This window comes from Tiliqua scincoides, chromosome 6 (genome assembly GCF_035046505.1).
Source record: "Tiliqua scincoides isolate rTilSci1 chromosome 6, rTilSci1.hap2, whole genome shotgun sequence".
NCBI lineage: Eukaryota > Metazoa > Chordata > Lepidosauria > Squamata > Scincidae > Tiliqua > Tiliqua scincoides.
The window spans coordinates 3,914,919-3,939,091 of NC_089826.1; the positions used below are offsets into that span (position 1 = coordinate 3,914,919).

General features: G+C 46.0%; 1 protein-coding gene across 2 annotated transcripts; it reads left to right on the forward strand.

Moving 5' to 3' along the window:
- Positions 1-6,529: 6,529 nt before the first annotated feature.
- On the forward strand, positions 6,530-19,421 carry PANK2 (pantothenate kinase 2). 2 transcript variants are annotated; one of them, XM_066632151.1, is made up of 7 exons: positions 6,530-6,557; positions 10,905-11,257; positions 13,306-13,559; positions 13,978-14,154; positions 15,481-15,604; positions 18,115-18,240; positions 18,899-19,421. In XM_066632151.1, the coding sequence occupies exons 1-7, from the start codon at positions 6,545-6,547 to the stop codon at positions 18,947-18,949; spliced, it is 1,098 nt and encodes a 365-aa protein (XP_066488248.1). In that variant the 5' UTR covers positions 6,530-6,544; the 3' UTR covers positions 18,950-19,421. The 2 variants fall into 2 exon arrangements, with proteins under 2 accessions (XP_066488248.1, XP_066488249.1); XM_066632152.1 differs by lacking the exons at positions 6,530-6,557; positions 10,905-11,257 and having other exon boundaries at positions 13,416-13,503.
- Positions 19,422-24,173: the final 4,752 nt, after the last annotated feature.

Below are 24,173 nucleotides of genomic sequence, written 5' to 3' on the forward strand. Positions count from 1 at the left end.
TCATATCATGGAGAGGATCTCTCCCCAGGTACAGCATTTGTTGCTGCAGAACCCATAGGAGGTGGGGGGGTGGAACTTCGGAGCACAGGTTGGGGCTTCCCGGCACACTCTTGCTGTTCTCTCAATCATACATTTATGCGCCTACCTTTTTAACATCTGCATTGGACTTTATGGTTAGAACACATCATGGTTCCAAGGTCTGTGTGCAATATGGAACTGTGGTTTATTCTAAAGTGAAAGCCAAAGTGCTGCCATAAGGCAGTTGCATAACTAGGCTGGCGTGGTTGGATGAGTTTCTCCACTCTCACAGTGGAGTGGTCTTTTCCCGCCATCTCCACTGGGGGAAGGGATAACAGTATTTACCACTGATGCACTGTAAGTGGCACAAAATTGGCCCTCCAGCCCGCACTCACGTCCACACTGCTCCAAAAGGAGCCATTTTGGGGGCCAGGGCTGCACAGGTGCAGAGAAGGGGGTGACTACACATGTGCGGAGGGGTGATGCAATGACACAGGGGGCCCTGGGTACTCACCCACCCCACCACACTATTACCACAAGGATGAGACATACAAAATTTGTTGAGACATACAAAGTTATGCACGGGAAGGATAAAGTGGATAGAGAGATGCTCTTTACACTCTCACATAACACCAGAACCAGGGGACATCCACTAAAATTGAGTGTTGGGAGGGTTAGGACAGACAAAAGAAAATATTTCTTTACTCAGCGTGTGGTCGGCCTGTGGAACTCCTTGCCACAGGATGTGGTGACGACATCTGGCCTGGATGCCTTTAAAAGGGGATTGGACAAGTTTCAGGAAGGAAAATCCATTATGGGTTACAAGCCATGATGTGTATGTGCAACCTCCTGATTTTAGAAATGGACTATGTCAGAATGCCAATGCAAGGGAGGGCACCAGGTTGCAGGTCTCTTGTTGTCTGGTGTGCTCCCTGGGGCATTTGGTGGGCTGCTGTGAGATACAGCTTCCTGTATCTCACAGCGGCCCACCAAATGCCCCAGGGAGCACACCAGATAACAAGAGACCTCATTCTGGTGCCCTCCCTTGCATCTGGCATTCTGATATAGCCCATTTCTAAAATCAGGAGGTTGCACATACACATCATGGCTTGTAACCCATAATGGCGTTTTCCTCCAGAAACTTGTCCAATCCCCTTTTAAAGGCATCCAGGCCAGATGCCGTCACCACGTCCTGCGGCAAGGAGTTCCACAGACCGACCACACGCTGAGTAAAGAAATATTTTCTTTTGTCTGTCCTAACCCTCCCAACATTCAATTTTAGTGGCTGTCCCCTGGTTCTGGTGTTATGTGAGAGTGTAAAGAGCATCTCTCTATCTTCTTAGGGAGAATGACTGGCCTGTACTGGATAGAATTTGACTTTGGTCTGATCCAATGAAGCATTTCTTAATGTTGCTGGGTTTCATCTGCTCTCTAATTTGTGCTTTTCATAGTGTCTTGTACAGGTGCTTGATGGGAGAATCTTTCTTCAAAATCTGTTTCTTATTCATCTTTCTGCTCTGCTCTGGGGTTTTTTTAGGTCTTGTAAAATAGTCACTCGAGTGCAAAAAAGTTGATCTTAGCTTCTTAAATGTTACCAGAAAAATTTCTACCTGCTTCTTAGGAACCGAAAACATTTCCCAGCTGTATTTTTCCTGCTACAAGATTAGCTTATGGGCTTTGTTTTGCAACTGGGAATACATATGTTTGCTTTGAAGCTTCTTGGTTCAGGAATCTTGCATTAATAAACCTTTTCAATATGGACAAAATTGCCTGGTGTGTTGGCCCTTGTTTAAGTTGTACCATGCACTCTTGGAAACCCTGGTTGCTGCCAAGTGGCTCTGAGAAGGGGCAATCTGCAGGGGAAGAAACAGCAGGTGGGGGGTGTGCTGTCTTTCCCTTCTGACATCTGCAGAGTTGTGTTTCCATCCAGGGGCATAGCTAGAGGGGGTGCAAATGCAAAGCCCCCAAATGCGGTGGATCTTGATTTAAAACATTTATATCCCACCTTTCTAAAAAAAAAAAAATTCAAGGCAGGTAACAACAATTTTTAAATAATACTTGTATAAAATCAAAACGCAAGTTATTAAAAGCAGCTTGGCACCACTGGCATAGCTAGAGGGGGTGCAAAGCCCTAAGTTTTGCAGGCACAGTGTGCAAGTGGCCCCCTTTGGAGCCATTCCAGGTGGTGGGAGCAAAATGGAGGCAGCCTGGCTCTGAGGGGAGGGGCCCCTTGCATGCTGCGGTAAGGCCCCTGCAAAACTTAGTGCTTTGCACACCTTCTAGCTACACAATTGCTTGGTACTGTTGGCCTTACTTCTTGTTGGCATCCTTCAGTCTCGGAAGACTATGGTGTCACGCTCTGAATGGTGGTTCTAGAACAGAGTGTCCTCTCCAGTGCGTGAAGCCTGGGTAAAGTAGGTACAGAGGATAGGCTGTTACCCATGCAGCAAATTCCCCCTCTCCATGTCGCTGAAATGGTCCAATGGAAAGGCAGAGGCCAATATGGTTGGTTCCAGCAATGTCGCAGGAGTTGCCAGAATGTGACTGTGTTCAGCCACGAACTGCCTCGGGGACTCCGGCTCCTGATTTTGCCTCGAGGTTGACTCCTGAAGCTTTTTCCATAACTGGATGTAGCCATAAGGCAGTGAAGGTTTGGGATCAGAGCTTTCCTTCTCTCAGATGAGCTGCCTTCCCAGGCTGAGGAGTCCCATCTACCCGGTGGCTGTTTAGTCGCCTCTTAGGACAAGTACAGCCAAACTGAGGGCCTATTCTAATCCCCAGCCCTCAGGGGATGGCCTTACTAGCATTCCACCAAAGCCCCAGAAGCATGAACTATGCTAATTTCTAAAACAGAATTGAGCTCAAATAAACTGTGATATGGAGATACTGAGGAGGGAGGGAGGGAGGGAGGGAAGGACAGCAGCAAGTCAGCAGGTTTCAGTTCATGTTGTGATGATGCCTGGTAATCTATGTAAGTGGGTCAGTAGGTTAACTGCATCAATGGAGGCTAAGATAGTCTTCAGCTTTTTCAGGGCTGTGGTCCAGAATGTCAGTTTGCTGCTGTTCAGTGCTGAATTTTGCTGTACCGCCTTGGGCAAACATGTAGAAAAAAGCAATCATGTGGGCTTAGAAAATCTGTTTTCAGCTGTTCTCCTCTTGTGTCTTTTGTCAGTGTCTCAGAATATAAAAGCCTCTGAAAGGCCAGTTCAGGGCTGTTAAAACAAATCTACAATTTGTACCAAGATCACCAGATGCCGCATTGCGTATATATATGAACCCTGCATTCTGATGTGCAGAAATTAAACCCATGAAGCCTTTCCTGGTATGAAGATAAGTAACAGGGGAGTAAAGGTAAAGGTAAATTTTGCTGTGTAGAGTCACTGAGGCACAGGACCACAGCAATGATAAAATCTGGTTCTCCATTTTCCTTGCCTTTTATAACTCTTGAGGCTCTGATGTTAACATTGATTGGTTTGTGTTTTATTGGTCTGTTATTTTGTTAGCCTTATGAGGCTTTTAAAAAGGTAGTATATCCTTAAAATAAGCAATAAACAGCACAGGGAGAGACAGGGTACATTGTGCCCCTTCCCATACATTTATTTCATTTTCATTTTTTTAACACTTTACATGTTCACATTTTCAAACTTATCTATACAGATCTGCAAAGCACATCCCAAACTATGTTTTTGAGTTTTTTGCCATGTTTTTAAAAAACTTTGCACAATTCTGCAAGAGTGATTTTTCCAGTGACTACCAGACAGGATACATAAGGGAGAAAATGATTCGCTGCAGAGCTTTCCCAGAAGAGGATGTGAAAGTCACTCATGAGCACTTGTTTTTACAGAGAAGAAGCAAACTACTGTGCTGGACAGAAGCATAGATGACTGCCAACTTTTTTGATCTTCCTGACAGTGAAAAGGTACTGATAAAAGCAAGCAACTGGGATAGCTTTAAGAATTTTTACACTCCTGTGTTTGTGTACCACAGCAGAGAAAAACACAGTCACTAAACACTTAATGATAATACTTTAAGAGAGGGGTCTCCAAAAGTTTTGGCCAGAGGGCCACATGAAATATCTGGAGCAGTGCTGAGGGTCAGAAAAAAATTTAAATATAACATTTAAATAAATTAGAGATGGAACTTAGATGAATGAATAAATGAATGAGTGGGCTCATTCACTCAGCCTCTCCAGCCCTCAGAACACCCTCCAGGTGCAATCAGAGCACAGCTCTGGTAATGTTCAGCCGGGTGGGCCAGAGGCTTTCAGGGGACAAGAGGCTGGGGTTTGGAGACCCCTGCTTTAAGAAGTTATTAGGATTCTGGTGACGTCATGGGTACTATCCAGTGCATGCCCATGAGATGGAGAATTATGTAGTCCATGTATCACTTATAATGGCAGCTTTATGTCCCATTTTTACAGCAAGAAAAAGTTGCAGTTTGTTGCTGAGGAAATGTGATTTGTCACAACAGAAGGGTCATGTTATGTCAGATTGCCAGAAGCAGGGAGGGCACCAGGATGCAGGTCCCTTGCTGTCTTGTGTGCTCTCTGAGGCATTTGGTGGGCCACTGTGAGATACAGGAAGCTGGGCTGGATGGGCCTATGGCCTGATCCAGTGGGGCTGTTATGTTCATACTGATGCCTGGATCCCCCTGCACAGGTTGGGGTATTATTGTATATGAAGTGCTATACTATAACGGGGTTTGTGTGTGTAAGTAAACAGTCCTGCTGCCTCAGGCTAAAGGCCCATCTGGTTCAGTTTCCTGTATCCCACAGTGGACCGCCAGATGCCTCAGGAGCACACAAGACAACCAGAGACTTGCAGCCTGGTGCCCTCCCTTGTATGTTGCCTTCTGAGAAGCCTTCTACAACCAGGAGGCTGCACGTACCCAGCATGGCTTGTCACCTGTGATGGACTTTCCTCCATTAATCAGTCTGATCCCCTTGGAAAGGCGGCTAGGCCAGACGCCGTCACCACTTCCTGTGGCAGGGAGTTCCATAGACCAGCCACATGCTGGGCACAGAAATGTGTTCTGTGGTCTGTCCTGACTCTCCAGCCACTCATGGGAACAGATGTGCCCTGGCTCTGGTGCTGAGTGGAGGGGAAGGAGCATTCTTTCATCCACTCTCATCTGTGACATTATCCTGTGGCAGGGAGTTCCATAGACACTCCATTGCATGAATGCACTGAGAAGGAAAAGAGCATCCCTCCCTCCACCCAGCATCACTTTGTGTGTCTCAATCATGCCTTGGGGGAGCCACCATACACTGCCCTTGCCTGGTAGTCATGGATACTTGGCATGCCAAGCATTCCACTGGCTCCGCCCTCTAGCCCAAATTATGTCCACCTCATTGGTCTACTCCCCTGTCGCTTTCCGTGTCGGGGAAGGCGATTGGCCTGAATTTTTTCGCACCTCCCACCGCCACAAACACTTTTGCGAGAAGTCCCGCCCTATTGGTGTTTTTTTGTGATTGCTGTTGTCAATCTCCCGGAGTAGCGAAGCCGATTGGAAGGATAGATCTCTATTCCCGCCCCCCAGAGCTTCCCCCGCTCCTATTGGCCAGTCGACGTGTCGCTCCAGACGCCAGACGCTGTGATTGGCCAGCGCCTCAGAGTCACGCTTTGTGGTTGCAGCTGTCAATCTCCCGCAGTGAACGAAGCGCATTGGGAGGACCGGTCTCTGTTCCCACCCCTTGGCGCTTTCCCCCGCTCCTATTGGCCAGTGGACGTGTCGCTCCAGGCGTCGGAGGCGGTGATTGGCCGGCGCCTCAGCAGTCGCGCTCCCCCTCATGGCGGAGGCACAGAGAGGGAGGGCGCGAAGGCCCGCTCTGCGCAGGCGCGGTGCCCGCTCAGGCTGCTGTCGCCGCGGCGGATGGGGCCGGGCCGCGCTGCGGATGGAGCCAGAGCGGAATGGAAGCGTCGTGGACGGCGCTGAGGCGGCGGCGCCCCCGCCCACCGCCACGGACAGCGTCGTCGCGGAGGCCGAGCCACGGCTGCGGCGCGCGTCCGCCTCGGGGGCCCCGAGTGGGCGGCGGCGCGGCGGGCCCGGGCGGGCGGAGACAGGGGCGGGCCGCGAGCGGGAGCGCGCCGGCCTCGCCCCCCGCCCGCGCCCCGACGCCCAGCGCAGGAGCCGCCCTCGTGAGTGGCCGCCGGGGGGCGCCTGAGGGGTGGGCGTGGCCGCGCGTGCTACGTCACAGGCGGCCTCTGCCCGTCTCCGGCCGCAGCCTGAGTGGCCCGTGGCTCCGCCCACTGCCGCCTCCTGCGTCGGGATTGGCTGTTTGCCTCGGAGGCGCTGATTGGCTGAGTGTATGGCCACTCAGGTTGCAAGCCTGTCCACACTTGCCTGGGAGTAAGCCCCATTGACTAGCATGGGACTTACTTCTGAGTAGACATGCATAGGCTTGGACTGTAAGTCATATTCAGTGGGCCTGACTACCTGTAAGTTTGGGTTGGATGGCAGCCTTAGGGTAGTGCAGATAGAATGGTAACCTTACTCACTTCCTCCGGAGGAAGCCCCATTGAACACAATGGGACTTCTGCGTAAGCATGCACAGGATGGTTTTTCAGGGAGCGGTTGGAGCTCAGAAGAGACCCAAGTAGGCTGGCTTGCTTGCTTCCAAAGGGACAGAAAAGCCAGTGGCATAGCTGGAGGGGGTGTAAGGCACTAAGTTTTGCAGGAAGCCTCACTACACCATGCAAGTGGCCATGCAAGGCCCTCCCCTTCAGAGCCATTCCAGGCATATGCCTCCATTCTCCCAGAATGGCTCCGAGGGGGAGGGGCCACTTTCACACAGCAGTGAGTCTCCCTGCAAAACGTAGTGCTTTGAACTGATTGCACCACTGACCAAAGCTATGAGATTCTCAGGTATGTATCTTAGGAGCAAATTGACAATTTCATCTGCTCCTTGTGGGTTCCCCAGTTATATTTTACATTAAATGTGACTTATCTGTTTTGCTTAATGAATACAGTGGGCATCTCAGTATTCGCAGGGATCGGTGGTGTAGCTAGAGGGGATGCAAAGGTCTAAGTTTTGCTGATGCCTGAATGTGCCATGCAAGCAGTTCTTCTCCCCTTCAGAGCCATTCCGGGCAGTGGGAGCAAAATGGAGGCAAATGCAGAGAAGCAGGGAGGTGAGTAACTCTGTTTTGCTCCCACTGCCCAGATTGGCTCTGAGGGGGAGGGGCTACTTAGTGCCTTCAGGCACTGGCAAAATTTGGTGCTTTGCACCCTCCCTAGCTATGCCACTGGCAGGGGATTCATTCCAGGACTCCCTGCAGATAATGGAACCCACAGGGCCATACACTGCCTTCCTGCACCTCAGAACACTGGCGCGAACCAGAAGTGGCTTCTGGTTGTGTCTGGGCGGCCCTTTGTGGCACAGGCTTGGCATTAAGGATGCTCAAGTCAGCAGGTTCTGAGGAGGTTCTAAGGAGGGCCCACTGTATATGCATACTCTTCAGTATAAACATTCTGGAGATCATATGTTAAAGACAAAAACATAATTCAAAATGCATGCAAAAAAATGATGCAGAACATAAACGGTGGTAAAGAATGGGGAAAATAACATTTTTGTCATGGATTTGAAGCCTGTGAAAGCCAAAAGGACCTTCACCTGGTGCTGAAAGGGAAATGACCTGAGAGGGGTGTGGGACTAGTGTAGTCCTCCTCTGCAGGACCCTATCATCTGTGTTGTGCTGAAAAGCCCAACTTAAGGAAGTTCTCAAGTCTGCAAGCAAAATAGCTGGTGCAGACTTGAGAACCCCATTGCAGGGCCTGAGGCTTTCTTTGGGGGAAGGGTATGAAAGTCCCTTTCCCTTGAGCAGTTCGGCTTCAGATAATAGCAGTTGCCATTTTGGTGCTGCTAATCCTCTGAGAACTGGGAACCATAGGATTGGGCTGCCCGACTTGTATGGATTGTAAGCTCCTTTGGAAGAGGAACTATCTTTAGAAAAAAGAATGAGGAATGGAGTTTGGAGGAAGTGGCAATGACAGGAAGGTTGTTTTTGTTGTACAGATGCAAATTATGCTTAATTCACTGAAGAAAGCAGAAAGGGATGTTTACTGCAGAGACCATGACTGGTTGGTAATTTAGAAACGTGAAGGCACTGAAGAGATTGTATACTGAAGAGATTGTATACTGTATACTCCACAAAAACTGTGGAGGTATTTGCATCCACAGGCCAATTTACATATTTGGTTTAGCTCCTGTCTTGTCCATCTCTCAGGGCTGTGCCTCGTCTGCATAAATCTTTTTTAAACATAAATCTTTCTGAACTGATACAGTCTACTTGAACATTAATTGTACAAGTGGGAAGCATGTTCTGCATCTCCAGTGCACTTTCAGAAGAAGACTAGAAACTTCAGTTTGTGATGTCTGTGGGATAAGATCACACTTATATGATATCGGAAGATATTCTAGTAAATTTCGCATTTTGCTTTCTAGTTTTTAAGTTGTGGGGATATAAGATTTTCCAAGACACTTAGCAATCCAGAGGGTATAGCTGGGTGTTGGTGGAATTCATACCTGCCTGGAAGCCACAACTCTGTAACCACGTGTGTGATTGTGATAGAGGTGGATTGGAAAGGAAGAGGGGGGACATGATTGAGACATACAAAATCATGCATGGGAAGGATAGAGTGGATAGAGAGATGCTCTTTACACTCACATAACACCAGAACCAGGGGACATCCACTACAATTGAGTGTTGGGAGAGTTAGAACAGACAAAAGAAAATATTTCTTCACTCAGCGTGTGGTTGGTCTGTGGAACTCCTTGCCACATTATGTCGTGATGGCGTCTGGCCTGGACGCCTTTAAAAGGGGATTGGACAAGTTTCTGGAGGAAAAATCCATTATGGGTTACAAGCCATGATGTGCATGTACAACCTCCTGATTCTAGAAATGGGCTATGTCAGAATGCCAGATGCAAAGGAGGGCACCAGGATGAGGTCTCTTGTTGTCTTGTGTGCTCCCTGGGGCATTTGGTGGGCCGCTGTGAGATACAGGAAGCTGGACTAGATGGGCCTATGGCCTGATCCAGTGGGGCTGTTCTTATGTTCTTATGATGAATTATGATCTCCCAGTAGAGACCAACTTTTAGGATGTGTATTTGTGTGAAGTAACTGGATCTAGAAAAAGCAGTGCCATGGCTGAAAGTCGTGCCTTCCGCTAAGAAAGTACTGGTGCCCCCCATGCCTGTGTGGGGGGGTATGTTTTCCCCATACAGAAACCATGGATAAAAGGGAACCCTATAAAAGTGGTTCACAAATCTTATCTGCTTGTGACTGCAGCCTTTCTATGGCTGTTCCTGGGTCTCGCTGGCCCTTTACTAACTGCAAAATGAAATCATGAAACACAGGAAGTAAGGCAGAGGTCTGAAAAGAACGTGATGCTTACCATAAGTTCAGTGTTGTGTTATTTTCAGCTCTCTGCCACACTTCCTATGAGTGTTTCCTGCTTCCATTTTGCAGTTTCAAAGAGGCAGTGAGACAAGACTGCAGTTGCAAGCAGATAAGTGATTTGCATGAGGGAGGATTTTTGAACCATGGATACTAGATCTGTGGATATGGGGGGCACACCTGTACACGTGACTCAGGTAGGGATAGTGTCCTGTTTTTAAAGCCTCTCGGGTTTTTTTTTTCTTGAACAGCATTGGTGTGTGTGTGTGGGAGGGAGAGGGCGATGACATCTTGCTCCTTGCTATCCCTCACTTCAAGTAAGTGAACTACTGTTCGCTTGTGAACTACTGTTTAGGAGGAAAATTATGAATGCTCATAAGACTTCTAACAAGCATCCACCTTAATATCTCTTAATATATCAAGGTGAATGTGCTAGGATTACAAAAAGTAGTTTTTAACAACCCCATTAATATGTGCCTGTGGTGGACATGAGCTGCTTTGGACATAAGAAGGTAGGACAAATGTTTTTACATGAGCAGTTGCACTGGGATAATGTTCCCTGAACTCACTTTAGGGTCTGATCTTGCTAGATGAAACCATGGCGAAGTCACTTGCTGTCTTTTTCAGCCTGGGTTAATGGATCATCTAGTTACTGCTGGGTCTTTAGTCTTGAGTGGGTAATATGCAAAAGTTAACAGTTATATCCTTAGCAGTGCCACTTATTTTAATGGGACTCCATGGATGGACTTGGGCATGTCTTAAGATGGGATCCAATTGTAAAAAAAAGCCAACACCTGCAAATTATTATTTTTTGCCTACGCACATTATAGCAGAATTAGGGCCCAATCATATCCAACTTTCTATCTCTGATAAAGCTGTGCCAACAGGGCTGCATTCTGCTGAGGGAGGACAGACATAGAGGACTCTTCAAAGTAAGGGGGGGGTTTGTTCCCTTACCGAGGGGTTGCATTGTGGCTGCATCAGTGCTGAAAAGTTGGATAGGATTGGGCCCTCAGTGTACCATGTTTAACAATGAAATATACTCGAGATAGTTACCCTGTTTGGCTAAACAAATACAATTGTTGCGTTCTCTTTTTTAGACAAAATGATTAAACTGGGTTTTTTTTTTTTGTTAGGCATGTTTGGTGACTCCACCCTGACTACAAGCTTTCTTCTTTTCTAGCCCTTCTTTTCATGTAGCTTCCCATTCCTTGACCTGTTCCCCCAGCACTCCCTTTTTCTTATCCTTTTGTGTTGGAATTTCTAGACTGCTCTTTTACTCCCCTTGCAGAAATTGCATGGTTTTGTCAAGGTTCTAACTGTTAATGCAGACACCTGAAGTCATAGGATGTTTGTGAACATTCTATGGCATCACAACAGTTCAGCCAGTGTTTAGGGACAGGGCTCTTTTAGGCAGGCAGTTAGTAGCTAGTATTGACCTTATTTGAAATAACATCTTTCCTTTCTCTCTTCCCACCCCCATTCTAGCCTTTCCTTGGTTTGGCTTGGATATCGGAGGGACCTTGGTCAAGCTTGTTTATTTTGAACCAAAAGACATTACCACTGAAGAGGAGGAGGAGGAAGTGGAGAATCTGAAAAGCATTCGGAAATACCTGACCTCCAACACTGCCTATGGATCGACGGGCATTCGGGATGTCCACCTTGAGCTAAAGGACCTTACGCTGTGTGGACGTAAAGGCAATCTGCACTTTATACGCTTTCCTACTCATGACATGCCTGCTTTTATTCAGATGGGCAGCGAAAAGCACTTCTCGAGCCTCCACACCACCTTATGTGCCACAGGAGGTGGAGCATATAAATTTGAGCAGGACTTTCGCACAGTATGCAATTTTTGGCTTATATCCCCTTAAGCTGCAGTAGCACATTGTTAATGCTTGCAAAATAGAAGCTGAGTGTTGTTTTTCCATCCTTGCTACAGCTCTCTGTTGTGGCACCACTGGGGCAGCTTGTTTCTCTGATTTGAGCTTAAAAGCAGCCTGAAGTTGGGCCGCACCTCTGTAGAACAGATGCTTATTCGTTGTAAAACCTTGAAATTCTCATTGTTTATCATGACATAGGACCTCACAAGAAAAACTGGGTAATCAAGATACTAGTCAATAATGTAGGCTTTCACAACTTGGTCATTGCCATGTCTTCATTTAGCATAATGCATGTTTGCCTTTGCTGATAGAACATCTGTTTTGTTGTGAATGAGGCGTCTAGTGTAATGAGCTAGTAAAAACTGCCTTTTTAATGAATTTATCATTGGGGAGCGTGTGAGAAAGAAATGCTTCTGCTCAGAGACTTGTGAAATGCAGAACCTGGCTTCAGGCGCTTTCTTGGCTAACCAAAGACTGGAGGGAGGGCAAGGATAGCAAAGGGGTTCATTTGTGTCATCTCTGTGTCAGTTCTGGCAACTCTGTTCAGTATGAAGGTACCCTGGTGTACTGCATGCCCGTTTACTTGCTGTGAATGATAGAATCTGGGGTGTCCACCAGGCTCCTGTAAATCCCAGTTCTCAGTCATGCAACGGCACATTCTGGTCCTCCAAATATCAGCAAGCACTGTTAGCGAAAAGCAAGACACCATGCCTTAGTGAGGCCCCCTCCCTCTTTCTCATGAGCATCTCAAAACTCCTACAATTGGCACAGGATAATGAAAAGTATAGATTCACTCCATTCTCTTCTCCACCAGTGTCTTTTGGCTCTGTGTGAATATGAAACTGAGTCAGATCATTGGTGCATCTAGTCCAGTACTGTATACTGGCAAATGTCTTTTTCAGCCTTGCTGCCTGAGATTCCTTCTAGGAGACAGTGCCTGGGATTGAGGCTCAGGTGTTCTTCAGGCAAAAAATGTATGCATTCTACCACTGAATGTGGCTCCTGTCATGAACTTTTACCCAGAACAATTTGACTAGAGAGTTTTTTTGCTTTGTTTGGGTGCAGCTTGGCTTTGTTGCTTGAGTAGTCTTGAAAGATTTGCTCCGCAGGTGCATACATTCTACTGTTGTCAAAACTGGCTTGGCTTGTCTTAATTAATCCTAGGGAAAACAGAAGCATGGGTGGTCCTACCCTATAACAAGGATTTGGTAGGTGGCCTCACCATGGCTTCCTCTACCATCCTGAAATCATTAACTAATGATAAGAATATTTATATTTTAAAAAGTTCACAAAGTGGTTAACAGAGATCAAATAGCTAAATGGTTCTCTGTCCAAGAAGTCCTTTCAATCTAAAAAGAAACACCAGCAAAGCAGCTGCTAGAAAAACACTGCTGGGGTGAGTAGGGACAGATGCTCTCCCCCTGCTAAATATCAGAGGAGCACCACTTTAAAAAGTGCCTCTTTACCCACTTATCAGGGGTATTAGGATGCTGTCCCCATTACCAGGGGATGGGTGCATCTCCTTTCAACTGCCAAAAATTCAGCCCTCTTGAAATTATAATGCATCATTAAACTGTGGCCATGAAGCAACTACTCCCATCTTTAGTGCAGGATAGCCCAGCTACTGCAGCATCATAAAACCATGAATATCGCCTTCCTGCAGATTGCAGTCCCTTCTTCCATTCCTTTTCCTCCTGACTACCTTCCTTCCGAGAGTCCCATTCCTTCTCCTGCCTTAATGTTCCATTAGTTGCAAGTGGTACAGAATGCCTGATTTAGAAAATGGGCATAGTTTTTAGTAAATGGTTTCCACCAGTGCAGATGTTGGTGAACTTCCAGGATTTGGCATTCCTCATTTTGGAACTCAAAAGGAGTTCCCTTGCACTAGGCCAGTGTCTCTCCCTGGTGAGCATAAGAGGGAGGGAAAGTGCTGGATCCCAGTCTCCAGCTGTTCAGACCCAAGCAGAAATGTCTACCTTGCTTTCTTCAAAGCTTGTTTCTCCACACAGGTGAGTGATCTCCAGCTCTGCAAATTGGATGAACTTGATTGCCTTATTAAAGGAGTTTTGTACATTGATTCGGTTGGGTTCAACGGACACTCGGAGTGCTACTATTTTGAGAACCCAACAGATCCAGAAAAATGCCATAAGCTCCCCTTCAACTTGGAGAATCCCTACCCTCTCCTTTTGGTGAACATTGGTTCAGGGGTTAGTATCTTGGCTGTATATTCTGAAGACAATTACAAGCGGGTGACGGGGACCAGGTGAGATAACACTTTGACATCCCATAAGCAAGCCTTGATGATTTAGTTATTTGCAACCTATATACATGACTGAGTGACAGAATATAACTGAATAGAACTGATGTCAAATGGCCATGAGCATGTCCTGCTTCCAGCGTAGTTGCCATATAATGTAGTGGCCAAGAGTGGGAGTTGCTCCCTTGAGCTGTTCTTAAGATGGAAAATTACTAGGAGGCTTTGCCACACATATCCATGCACCCTACGTGAGGCTGGTTTGGGGCAGACCTGTGCACACCAGCAGGATCCAGGCCATGAGCCTATTATTGTCTGTTTTCCCAAGGACTAAGTTGCAGGCCTTCTTTCCCCTCCCCCCCTTCTTCCTGCCCCTCCTTCTAACCCTCATTCAGCAGACGTATTGCCTTTTCTTTCTTTCTGCTAGCCTTGGAGGAGGAACCTTTTTTGGTCTCTGCTGCCTTCTGACTGGCTGTTCTACTTTTGAAGAAGCCCTTGAAATGGCATCCCACGGAGACAGCACTAAAGTGGACAAACTAGTGCGAGATATTTATGGAGGTGACTATGAGAGATTTGGGCTTCCAGGCTGGACTGTAGCATCCAGGTAAGGCCTCCCCTTCCAGCTTTTTTAGGCAGTATAGTATATCATAAGACTCATCCCAGTTCACTTTTGGTGACCAGAGGTAAAGCAGGGTGTGATTGGCTTTAATAATGATAATGGGCTGCATTTAGCATTATTCTGATCTCTTGATATTTTTCTTTTGTTTGTAGTGTATTAACAAGTATTTTAGTAGAACCTCCAAAGTAAAAGATTTCTGTTTCTAATTCCTTAGCAGAAGTTTTATTTCCCTGTTCCTCAGTAGATGGCCTAAGTAGATGTTTCTTTAAGACCTGCTGAGCCCATATCTTGCAGCCTTGGGAAACATGGGGCTGGTCTTGGGGCAAGTGTATGACACAGATAATGACTTGGGGTGGGACTAGCTCACGTTGTAACAGCAGTACTGTTGCACTCTTGGCTTGCAAGGGTGAGAATAATAGGGTGCCTGCTTCTTGTGTATAAATATTCATGTTTGAATTCCAGGGTCTTGGATACCAACACTTGGAAAGACCACTCGCTGAGCTCCCTGGGCCTCTCATTCCTTGTTTGTAATTAACAGTACTGGCTAAAGAGGGAGCTTCTGAACTCATTTTGGTCTTCCTGAAGTTATGCTGAAGGCTGCCTTGATGGCTCCAAAAAAGCCATCCAAAAGGAGGACTGTGGTGTGTTACAAGCCGCACATGATTGTCTTGCCCTGCCCCATCCTGGGCAGCAGGGGGCTGTTTTCAGAGGCAGGATATTGTGTAGTATGAAGAAATGCCCATGTTGGCTCTCTGAATGTTTTTATTAACTACATTTTTATTGTGTCCTTCCGCCAACACGCTCAGGATATTGTATAATATGGTCCCATATTTTTATCCTTGCTTTAGCCCAGTGAGGTAGGTAGCGCTGTAAGAGAGGGTGACTAGTCTAAGGTCACCTAGTGAGATTTGTGACTGAGTGACGATTTGAATCTGTCATGGTTCCAGTACTGACTTTTGCAGCATGCTGGCTTTTGTATGTGTGCACGCTAGATTTTTGATCTTTGAAAGCGATACTCCCCCCCCCCCGTTCATGTTGGCAGTGGCCCTGCAGATTTGTACTTTTTTTTTCTGCAGTATGTGGTTCTGTTTCTCATGTGGTGTGACATTACTCCATGAGCATCTTGGGTGCATGTGGTTGGTATCCCAGTAATGAGGCTGGGCTTGGTGGCCCGTTGGCTCCTTCCAGCTTGACAATTCTGCAAATCCATTTTTGCTCTCACTCTGTGCTGTCAGTTACTTGAAAACTGTTCTTTGGCATTTTTGGCCTGAAAGATGAGTTGTGTGCCTTTTTGCAAACTTTGCTCTCCAGCTTTGGAAACATGATGAGCAAGGAGAAACGAGAGTCAGCCAGTAAGGAAGACCTGGCCAGAGCAACCCTGATCACCATCACCAATAACATTGGCTCCATAGCACGGATGTGTGCGCTTAATGAGGTATGGAAAGAGAGGTTTGTGTTCACTGCCTGCATTTGCAAGTTCAGTGAGCACCACACATGGTTTTCAACCTGCATCCACATTGAGTTCCTGCTGGAATTGCGGATGCAGAGGGAGAGAGGTGCCTTCTGAAAAGGCATCCTGCAGTCCTGAGCATGTTGGGGTGGACCGAATGCACAGGTTGGAGAGAAGTCTTTGTGCTGTTTTCCATTGTTCTTAATGCTGTAAGTTGAACTGAGAATAGGAGTGTGTTGTGGGATAGTTTCAAGAAAATGCAGACCAAACTACGTACTGTTGCCTGTTCATTTGTGAACTGCAAATTGCTTTTCTAAGGGTACTTAGGAGAGAGTGAAAGAAGGGATGTTTGGGTGGGCAGTTGTTGCTGCAGCAGAGAGAACGCTGCTGGTGTTCTAAGCTGAGGACTTCAACAAAGAAGGACGTGAGCCAGCCAGCAAGTAACTTGTCCGCAGGCAGGAGTCGCGACGTCCGGCATAGCATTCTGGGCTACCTGAGCTTGGTGCTTTCAGCTTCTTTACAGTGCTGCCTTGTTGCATCCATGTCAAGCAGCATTGTACAGGGCTATGAAAGAACAGAGCCTGCTCATCTCATTGCCCCAGGGCAGCCTTGTGCAGTTAGACAGTTGTCCTGAACAGTGACTGAGCGATGAGAGGGCTGGCATGGGTGCCCCCCTGCTGCTGTGACTCGTTGGCTTATACGGGAGATCAGGTGTTTGGGAAGAGCTCTGTTTAATTGGAAAGCAAGAAACAAAGGTCATGTTCCGGGAGGAGTCACCCCAAGGAGGAAGAGTAAAGATCACTGTTGGAGCCAAAACGGCTGCTGATTTTAACCTATTTTTAGTTGTCTGCCGCAAGCCTTACAGTGAGTACCGATTTATACTTGTATGATGACCCCAGAGTCTTGAAAGTCTGTTTCTGCTTTATCTCCCAAGTGGGCAAAATCTGAGCCAGTAGAATAGACCACAGATCCAAAACTTTTACTGAAATGAATCAAATGATTAATTGATTTATAAAAAAAAGATTAACAAGATTCAGGTAGTCATAGAGGAAATACAGGTGCTAAATACAAAAGAATTGACAAAGAAACCAACAGAATGTGATGAAGGAGGGGAATGATTCAACACAGTGTAATGGTAAAAGCAGTAAATTCAAATCAAACTAGAGATTGCAGCACAACAGCTTCTTATTGAGCAGAAGCCTACCTGAATGCCTCCTGCCCTAGTTTACTTAAAGCTAACAGCGTGCTTAGATTAATTTCAAGCTGCAATCCCAAACACATCCTTCTGTCTCCTTCTGCAGTCCCAAACACATAAAGGGCTGTACTGGCAAAAAGTGGAAAAGGGAAACATCTAAGAATAAAAGAAATCCACACAGGGATCTATTAGAAAAGAAAACAGACATATTTTTCTGGCATCACAGAGATGAAAGAGTTTCAGGCCTAAAACCTTTGAAGAACACAGGCAGTAATTAAATACAGAAGAAATGTTGGAAAAATTCTCCTTTGCTTTCGAGAATCTATAGATTTCAGATTGTAGATGTTTGTGTTGACAAATCATAGCAGAAAACTCATTTTAGACATAAACTCTAATAAACTTACAATTTTAGAAGTACTGATCATATCCAGCTTTCTTTGGTTGCCTAATCTGAGAGGCTGAACCATTCTGTTCAACATAACCTGGTTCCAGATGCCAGAAGGCCCTTAGTGGTCCCAGTGTTCAAGAAACCACTATCTGTGTTTTCCTGTCAGGCAGCTGCATTTATTCCATCTTTTTTTAGCTGGAAAAATTCTAAGCCATTCAACCTGAATAGGCCTCTGGTTTGCTCTTTTGCTCAGGAAACCTGCTTTTATCTAAAGCATCAAGTGATAACACCCAACCTTCAGGACCCAACTCCGTCATCTAGAAAATGGCATGTAAACTTCAGCTACTCTTCCTGTGATCACCCTTTCAGGACCTTCTTCACATGTCAATATTCTGTTACTGATTCTTACGCATCAACAGAATGTTTTTCTGTGCCACACAGTAGCTTAGCTGGAAGGTAGCACATGAGAAATGGCAGGCTTGGTTCAAATTGCTCTCCTCTCCTTATCGCCCCATCTCATTGCTTAGTCCCTTTTACTCAGGAATTGAAGCTGTGCCTTAACCTCCCTAATGCCACTGTCTACCAATAATTTGCCCATCGAAGCCTGTTCTCCTCCATGCCAGAACCTTGCACCTCTAGTAGATGTTTAACGCTGTACAATAGCCAAAGGAGGTAAGGGATGGGTGGACAGGCATGGTTTGAAAGAGGTGGAGCCAAATTGGAAACCTTCCTCCACTAGGAAGCTGCCTATTGATTTCTGGGTCTTTGGAATTGGTCTTTCTGGGATGTGCTCGTGTCTCTGAGCTAACAAAGCTGGGAACTGGGGGTACGACTCTTTCTCTGATGGACTGTGCACTATAGAGCATCTTCATTTGAGTGTAAGGATTCTGATACTCTTTTTCCTTCTTGCAGAACATCAATCGAGTGGTTTTTGTGGGAAATTTCTTGCGTATCAATACGATCTCAATGAAGTTTCTGGCGTATGCGTTAGATTATTGGTCAAAGGGGCAGCTGAAGGCCCTCTTCTTGGAGCATGAGGTAGAGTCCTGCTGCAGTGCCAGCCTGTTTCTCTCTTCCCATCTGATTTGAGGGGTGGGGTGGGGGCAGACAGTGGCAGTAAGACAAGGGATCTTTATTTCCATTTTTATTTCCTTGTAGTGGCTTAATTTGATGATTAAATCACCTTAAAATATGCATTGTGTTACTTTTTAAAAAGGTAATTGGGTTTAGTATTTCAAATTTCCCCAAAGATTCCAGACAGCTAATTGCAATTCTGAGCCTTCAGATGAGGAGAGGAGATACAGTCTGCAAATGTATCTGAAGAAATTAGGGAAGAGGGAGACAAGCAGAATCTTAAAATAGTGAATCAGAACCCCCCGAAGAAGGTAAAGACACCTCCCCCTATTGCAACTAGTTGTGCTGTGAGGAATATAGTTTCTCAGAACATAGGGAGGTGGGGGCACCAGACAGGGTAACTCTCCAGTCCTCAGGAGCAGGTAGAGGGGCACATCTTTGCCTGCCTCTAGTAGTCACCTTCGCATGCACCACTTGAGAGTTTTTTTTAAAGGAAAAGCTAGCAAATGAACTTCTACTTGAAATCTTGCCAGTGTTTAATATGCTGATCTTTGTTTCTAGCAAGTCTGTTTAGGCACAAAGTCTGATAAATTGTATTTGCCTTTTTCAAATTCATAAATAGGGTTACTTTGGAGCTGTTGGAGCTCTTCTGGAGCTTTTGAATTCGTCCTGATTGGTAAAGAGGCTGGGCCCAGGTTGCTGGCGGAGTTCTTTACAGCAGAAGGAACATCTGTGTACATGTGTAAATTGTCTTTGATTGTTGGATGAATAAGAGAAAGTGAATCTGTATGATCTCATCAATCAGTGCAGAGAAGGACAAAGGGCTTTTATATTTTTTTTAAGTTAAAATTAATCCGTGAATATAACCTCTAAATATATCTGTATATGCAAATTTGTGGACTGAAAATCTCTGTGTCTCAGCTGTTGAAATAGATGCTTAGCAGTTTTTGTTAACTCAACTGTGAGGGAAGGTTGTCGTGAAGGCGGGTGCTCAGGCAGATGCCCGAGTCTCAGAACTGTCTTCCTTGCTGCTTTTTCCGAATCTTGTATGAACCTGAAGGGCTACGTGTATTTTCACAACAGAGTTCAGTTGTGCAGAACACCAAAACACAGACCTCAAATATTAAATCTTTTTTTTAAAAGAATAGTTGGTCTTCTCTTGACTTGAGAAAATTGCTTTCCTGTTTATCAGTTGTGTTCATGTAATAAATGGGGGGGGGAGTTGCAGGATGGGGGAGAGAAGCAGGAACACTGGAAAAGAGCAGCTTTGAGTCTGCATCTCTGCTTAAGTTTACAGAAACAGCATCTGCTAACTTTTCTCTGAAAGATCGTGCCTTGGAAAAATGTGCCACCTAATATTTGTCAGACACTCTTTCAAGTCAGTAGACAAATCCTGTGTCCCTGGAGTACACATTTCTCCAGTTCGTTGAGCATTCAGATCTTTCTCAAAAATGGTCTTCTCTGTATTTGTCTGATGCATGCAGTTTCTGAACAGAAACAAGATTATGAAAAATTATGAAAAATACCTTACCCCCTAAGTACTAAGTACTGTAGTATTTTCTCTTTCCCTTCACTTTCTTGCATTTGGCTATTGCCTTAAGTAATGTTGAGATGAAATCTCTGAAATCTACTTGTATGTGTCAGATTTTCAAATCAATTGAATTTGAAATTTGCATCAGGTGTAAAAGTCATGCCACACATTGTGTGCCACGACCCCCTGATGCCCATGGCAGCACAGCCTTGTCGCAAACCCCTGTGACTTACCCTATCATGCGCTTCAAATGGGGTGCAGGCCCAGGCTGGTTCATGGCTCTTGAAGACTCTGCCATTTCTAAACTTCCTTGTAGTGTATCTGAAAAAAGTACTGCAAAGAAAAAGACTGTGGGTTCTTGTTCGGCAGACTGAAAATCTCTTTTGGGCTCAGTGGCAGGACCATAGAAGCTTTTTCCAAGCACTGAGATAAAAATAACCTCCTGAATTACTGTTTTCGCTCATAAAGCATCCAGTTGCTAGCAGCAGAGAATGCTGCTTTTCTTTGAGAATGCCAAGCACTTCATCTCAGTTGCGGTACCTTGTTGAATACAGGCGCTAACCACAGTCTGGAAGGACTGAGAATAGGGCAGGCGACATAGGCTGAAAGGAAAGGGGCATTGTCTCCTACTCCGGCCTGTGCATCACACAGAATTCAGCATCTTGAGCTCAGCTTTTCCTTTTTGAAAATTAAAACAGATTTTTAACTGCATACATACAGAAGACCTGGTAAAATCACAAAGGTGTTGCCATGTTGGGCTTCTGGTGGTCAGGCTGTGGTGTGTCAGTGCCTTGCGCCATTCTTCACTTCTTCCTGTGGTTAACACAATGCATTTTGCAAGTATAACTGCCTGTGCTTTGTTCCCATAATGTATGGCAGGTTCCATGGTCTGTCTGTCCTTGGTACAGCATTCTGATACATGGAAAACACAGAGCCCTGCTTCAGTGCTGTGGCAGGCATTTCTTTTGTTGACAAGTACTTGATAAGCCCCGTGCCTTGATCAGGCTGCCCAGCACTGCAAAGCCCAAGAGTCTGTTGAGCATGTGCAAAGCGTGATGGGCATTTCTTGCACAGACTGCAGGCCATGACTTCCGTGGGCCCATTTTTGTTGTACTAAAGATTCCACGCCTCCCCCTGTATAGGTGGTGTTCATTTAACACACCAACGTGAACAATTTGTCAGTTGTAGTATTATTTATGACATTTATGTTCCACCTTTTACATCTAAAGAGGCATCCAACGTGGCTAACAATACATTAAAATATTAAAATATAATATTAGTAATAAAAACATTGAAACACAAAGAGTACAAACATTCACAACTGGGCAGGGAGGAACAAAAGCCAGAGAGTGGAGTTCTATAACTTTTAAAGAAATGGGCAGAAGGCGGAATGCAGTGGTGTCTTCAGACCCCAGGGCAACAGTAATATGGTTGCAAACCACTGTGGAGGGCCAATGTGGTGCTGTGGACTGAAGAGAAGTGGCTTGTCCTCCCTGCAATGTTTGGGAGACAAGTTCTGTTTCCCATACACTTGGCCAAAGAAAGAAAAGGGATTTTGTGTATGTGGGTGTGTTCCAAAAGGATACTTTTTAGAAGGAGCCGGGACCTTCATTTGAGGTGGGATGTGTTCACAGTGGATGAAAAGTAGGTCAAGAGGCACTTACGTGTTTAAACAGAAGCGTCCCTGCTCAGATATTGACATTAGCGAATGGTGCATCCTGTTCACAGATGGTAATTATTGCTTAAGTAGGACAGTTGCTTAACAGAGCAGATGGCAAGAATGATGGGATGGCAGACCACTGGAAAAGAGAAGGTGAATGGGCTGTGGAGGTGAGCACCTGCTTCTAAAGGACGAGGGGCTTTGTATATTTTGCCCCCCCAAGGCTCATTCAAAACCATTTCTAAAGAGGAAATGCAATGAAGACATTTAAAATTCCATGTTTAACAACAAATTCAAATGTGTACAACAGAATAAAAAAAACACAGCTAGAAGATCTCTTTGAAAATTGAGAGAAGAACTGAGTGGAATTCCAAGCAAAGAATGCTACTTGGGAAGATCAGGGGCAACACAGCGGGTCATGGAGCACATCTTAGCAAGTCTCATGGCAGCTCGGAGTCCAAAGGGAGTCGCTGTCCCTGATGCGATTCTGCTAGGAAGAGTCGAAGAGCAAGAAAGCCCAGCATAGCCACTCTCATTTATAGGCAACTGGCATGTGAGTTTCTCTGGTGCTATTAAGATGTGCCATGCTCTGTCCGTACCATTTATCGTTAGTGTCACGTAAATGTGCTGTGCTGTGGCAGCCTCCTAATGCACCATGCTGTTTTGCCTTGAGAAATAGCTCAACAGCAGTGCGTCCCTCTGCCCCCATCACCTGCCATTTGGCCCCTCCCATAACTGCCCCCCTGACCAGTCCAGCTTCTCATTGAACAATTATATAACCGGCTGCAATCACACTTTCTTGGGAGGAAGTCTCATTGAGCCCTGTGGAATTTACTTCTGTGTAGACATGGCTAAGATGGCACTGTTGCTGAAACACGAGTGTTTGAATTTGCTTGTCTTCCTCTTTCCTTCCCATCCCACTTGTATCTGGTCTGTTAGTTCCAGCCAACCTATGGTGGATGTAAAACAGCAACTGCTGTGTTGTGAGTTTCACATGACACTAGAGGGGGTTTCACATGATAGCTAGAGGGGGGTGCAAAGCACTAAGTTTTGCAGGCATCTGTGCCATGCAAGCAGCTGCTCTCCCTCCCATTCAGAGCCATTCTGGGAAGTGGGAGCAAAATGGAGGTATTCGCCATCCTGTGTTCACCTCCATTTCTCTCCCACAGCCCAGAATGGCTCCAAAGGGGAGGGGGCGCTTGCATGGCATATTCAGGCACCTGCAAAACTTAGTGCTTTGCACCCCGTCTCACTATCCCACTGCACTGTTAGGTGCATTGCTAACCATTACTAGAGAGAGAAAACCAAATGCTGTATGAAGCCTGCTTTAAGACTAGCCAGGTGAAGTCATGCTTTTGGAATGCAATGGCTACCACATGGCTCTTAGCCCTGGCAGTCACTAGAGGGCAGCACAGTACTGGCTGCCTGAGGACATCTGTGGTTTTGTTTTACCCCTAAATTGAGCCTGAAACACTTTGTTAAAGTTGTGGCGATGCATAAACCTTCCACATCATTTTAAAGGAAGGCAAGCTGGTGGTGGGGTTGTCATGGAAAATGAGGGAGAAGATGGAAGGGAAAAAAAAAAACCCCAAAACATATAGACAAGATGGGGAATCCAGGTTAGCTGCAAGTCCATTTGTAAATCTGCAATAGTTACCATGTCTCTCTCTCTCACACACACATACACAAAGCCAGTATGGCTTCTTCTATGTCACATGGGGTTTAGTGAAGGGGAATTGAAGATTTCACTCTGCTGAATTTTGCCAGGATTGTGCCCATCCAGTGGGATGGGGAAAAGCTTCACAGTGCAATCCTATGCATGACTACTCAGAAGTAAGTCACATTTAAAAAAAGTAAGTGTACCTGGGGGCTTACTCCCAGGAAAGTGTGTTTAGGATTGCAGCCTCGCTTCATTTCAGCTGATGTTAGAAGAATTGCTTAAAAAGGTGGAGACCCCCCTATGGAATATTTAGAGGGGTCTGTGTGCTGCATGCTTGCCACAGTACCACATTTATCAACTTTGTAGGTCTCGTGTAGTTGTCTAGCAACTGCTAGCATGTGCATCAATCCCCCCCAGTGTGCCAGCAGGCATAAGTGTGCAGCCTATGGCATGCTCTACCTTAGGCAGTGGTATAACTAGAGGAGGTGCAAAGCACTAAGTTTTGCAGGCTGTTTTGCAAGTGGCTCCTCTCCCTTGCAGAGCCATTCCAGGTGGTGGGAGCTAAATAGAGGCATCTGGAGGGGAAGGGGAGGGGAAGCTTGCATGGTGCATTCAGGCGCCTACAAGACTTAGTGTTTTGCACCCCTGCTAGCTACACCACTGCCTTGAGGGTTGGTGCGAGCTTCCCCAATATACAGCTGGCCGACTCCAGGTGGTCCAGTAGATTCTCCCTGAAAAAGGGGGGGGAGGAGAGAGAGAGAGAGTCAGCCTTCGGTTCTGGGAAGCTTTATGGCAGGAATATGTTTCACTGATAAGATTTCTGCTCATTCCAAAGACAAACAAATAAAAAAGAATATGACTAGGAACACACCTGCCACACGCCAAGCCTTATGTGTTGTTCCATCCTCCTGCCCCTCCAAGTAGATGGAGAATGACAGTTTTTAAAAAAGGAGATATTGGGGGACTCCTGCTTGACATTGTGGCTTTTTGTCTACAGTGGGCTGTAGGGTTCAATCATGTCTGCCACGTTTACGTGAAATTGCCAG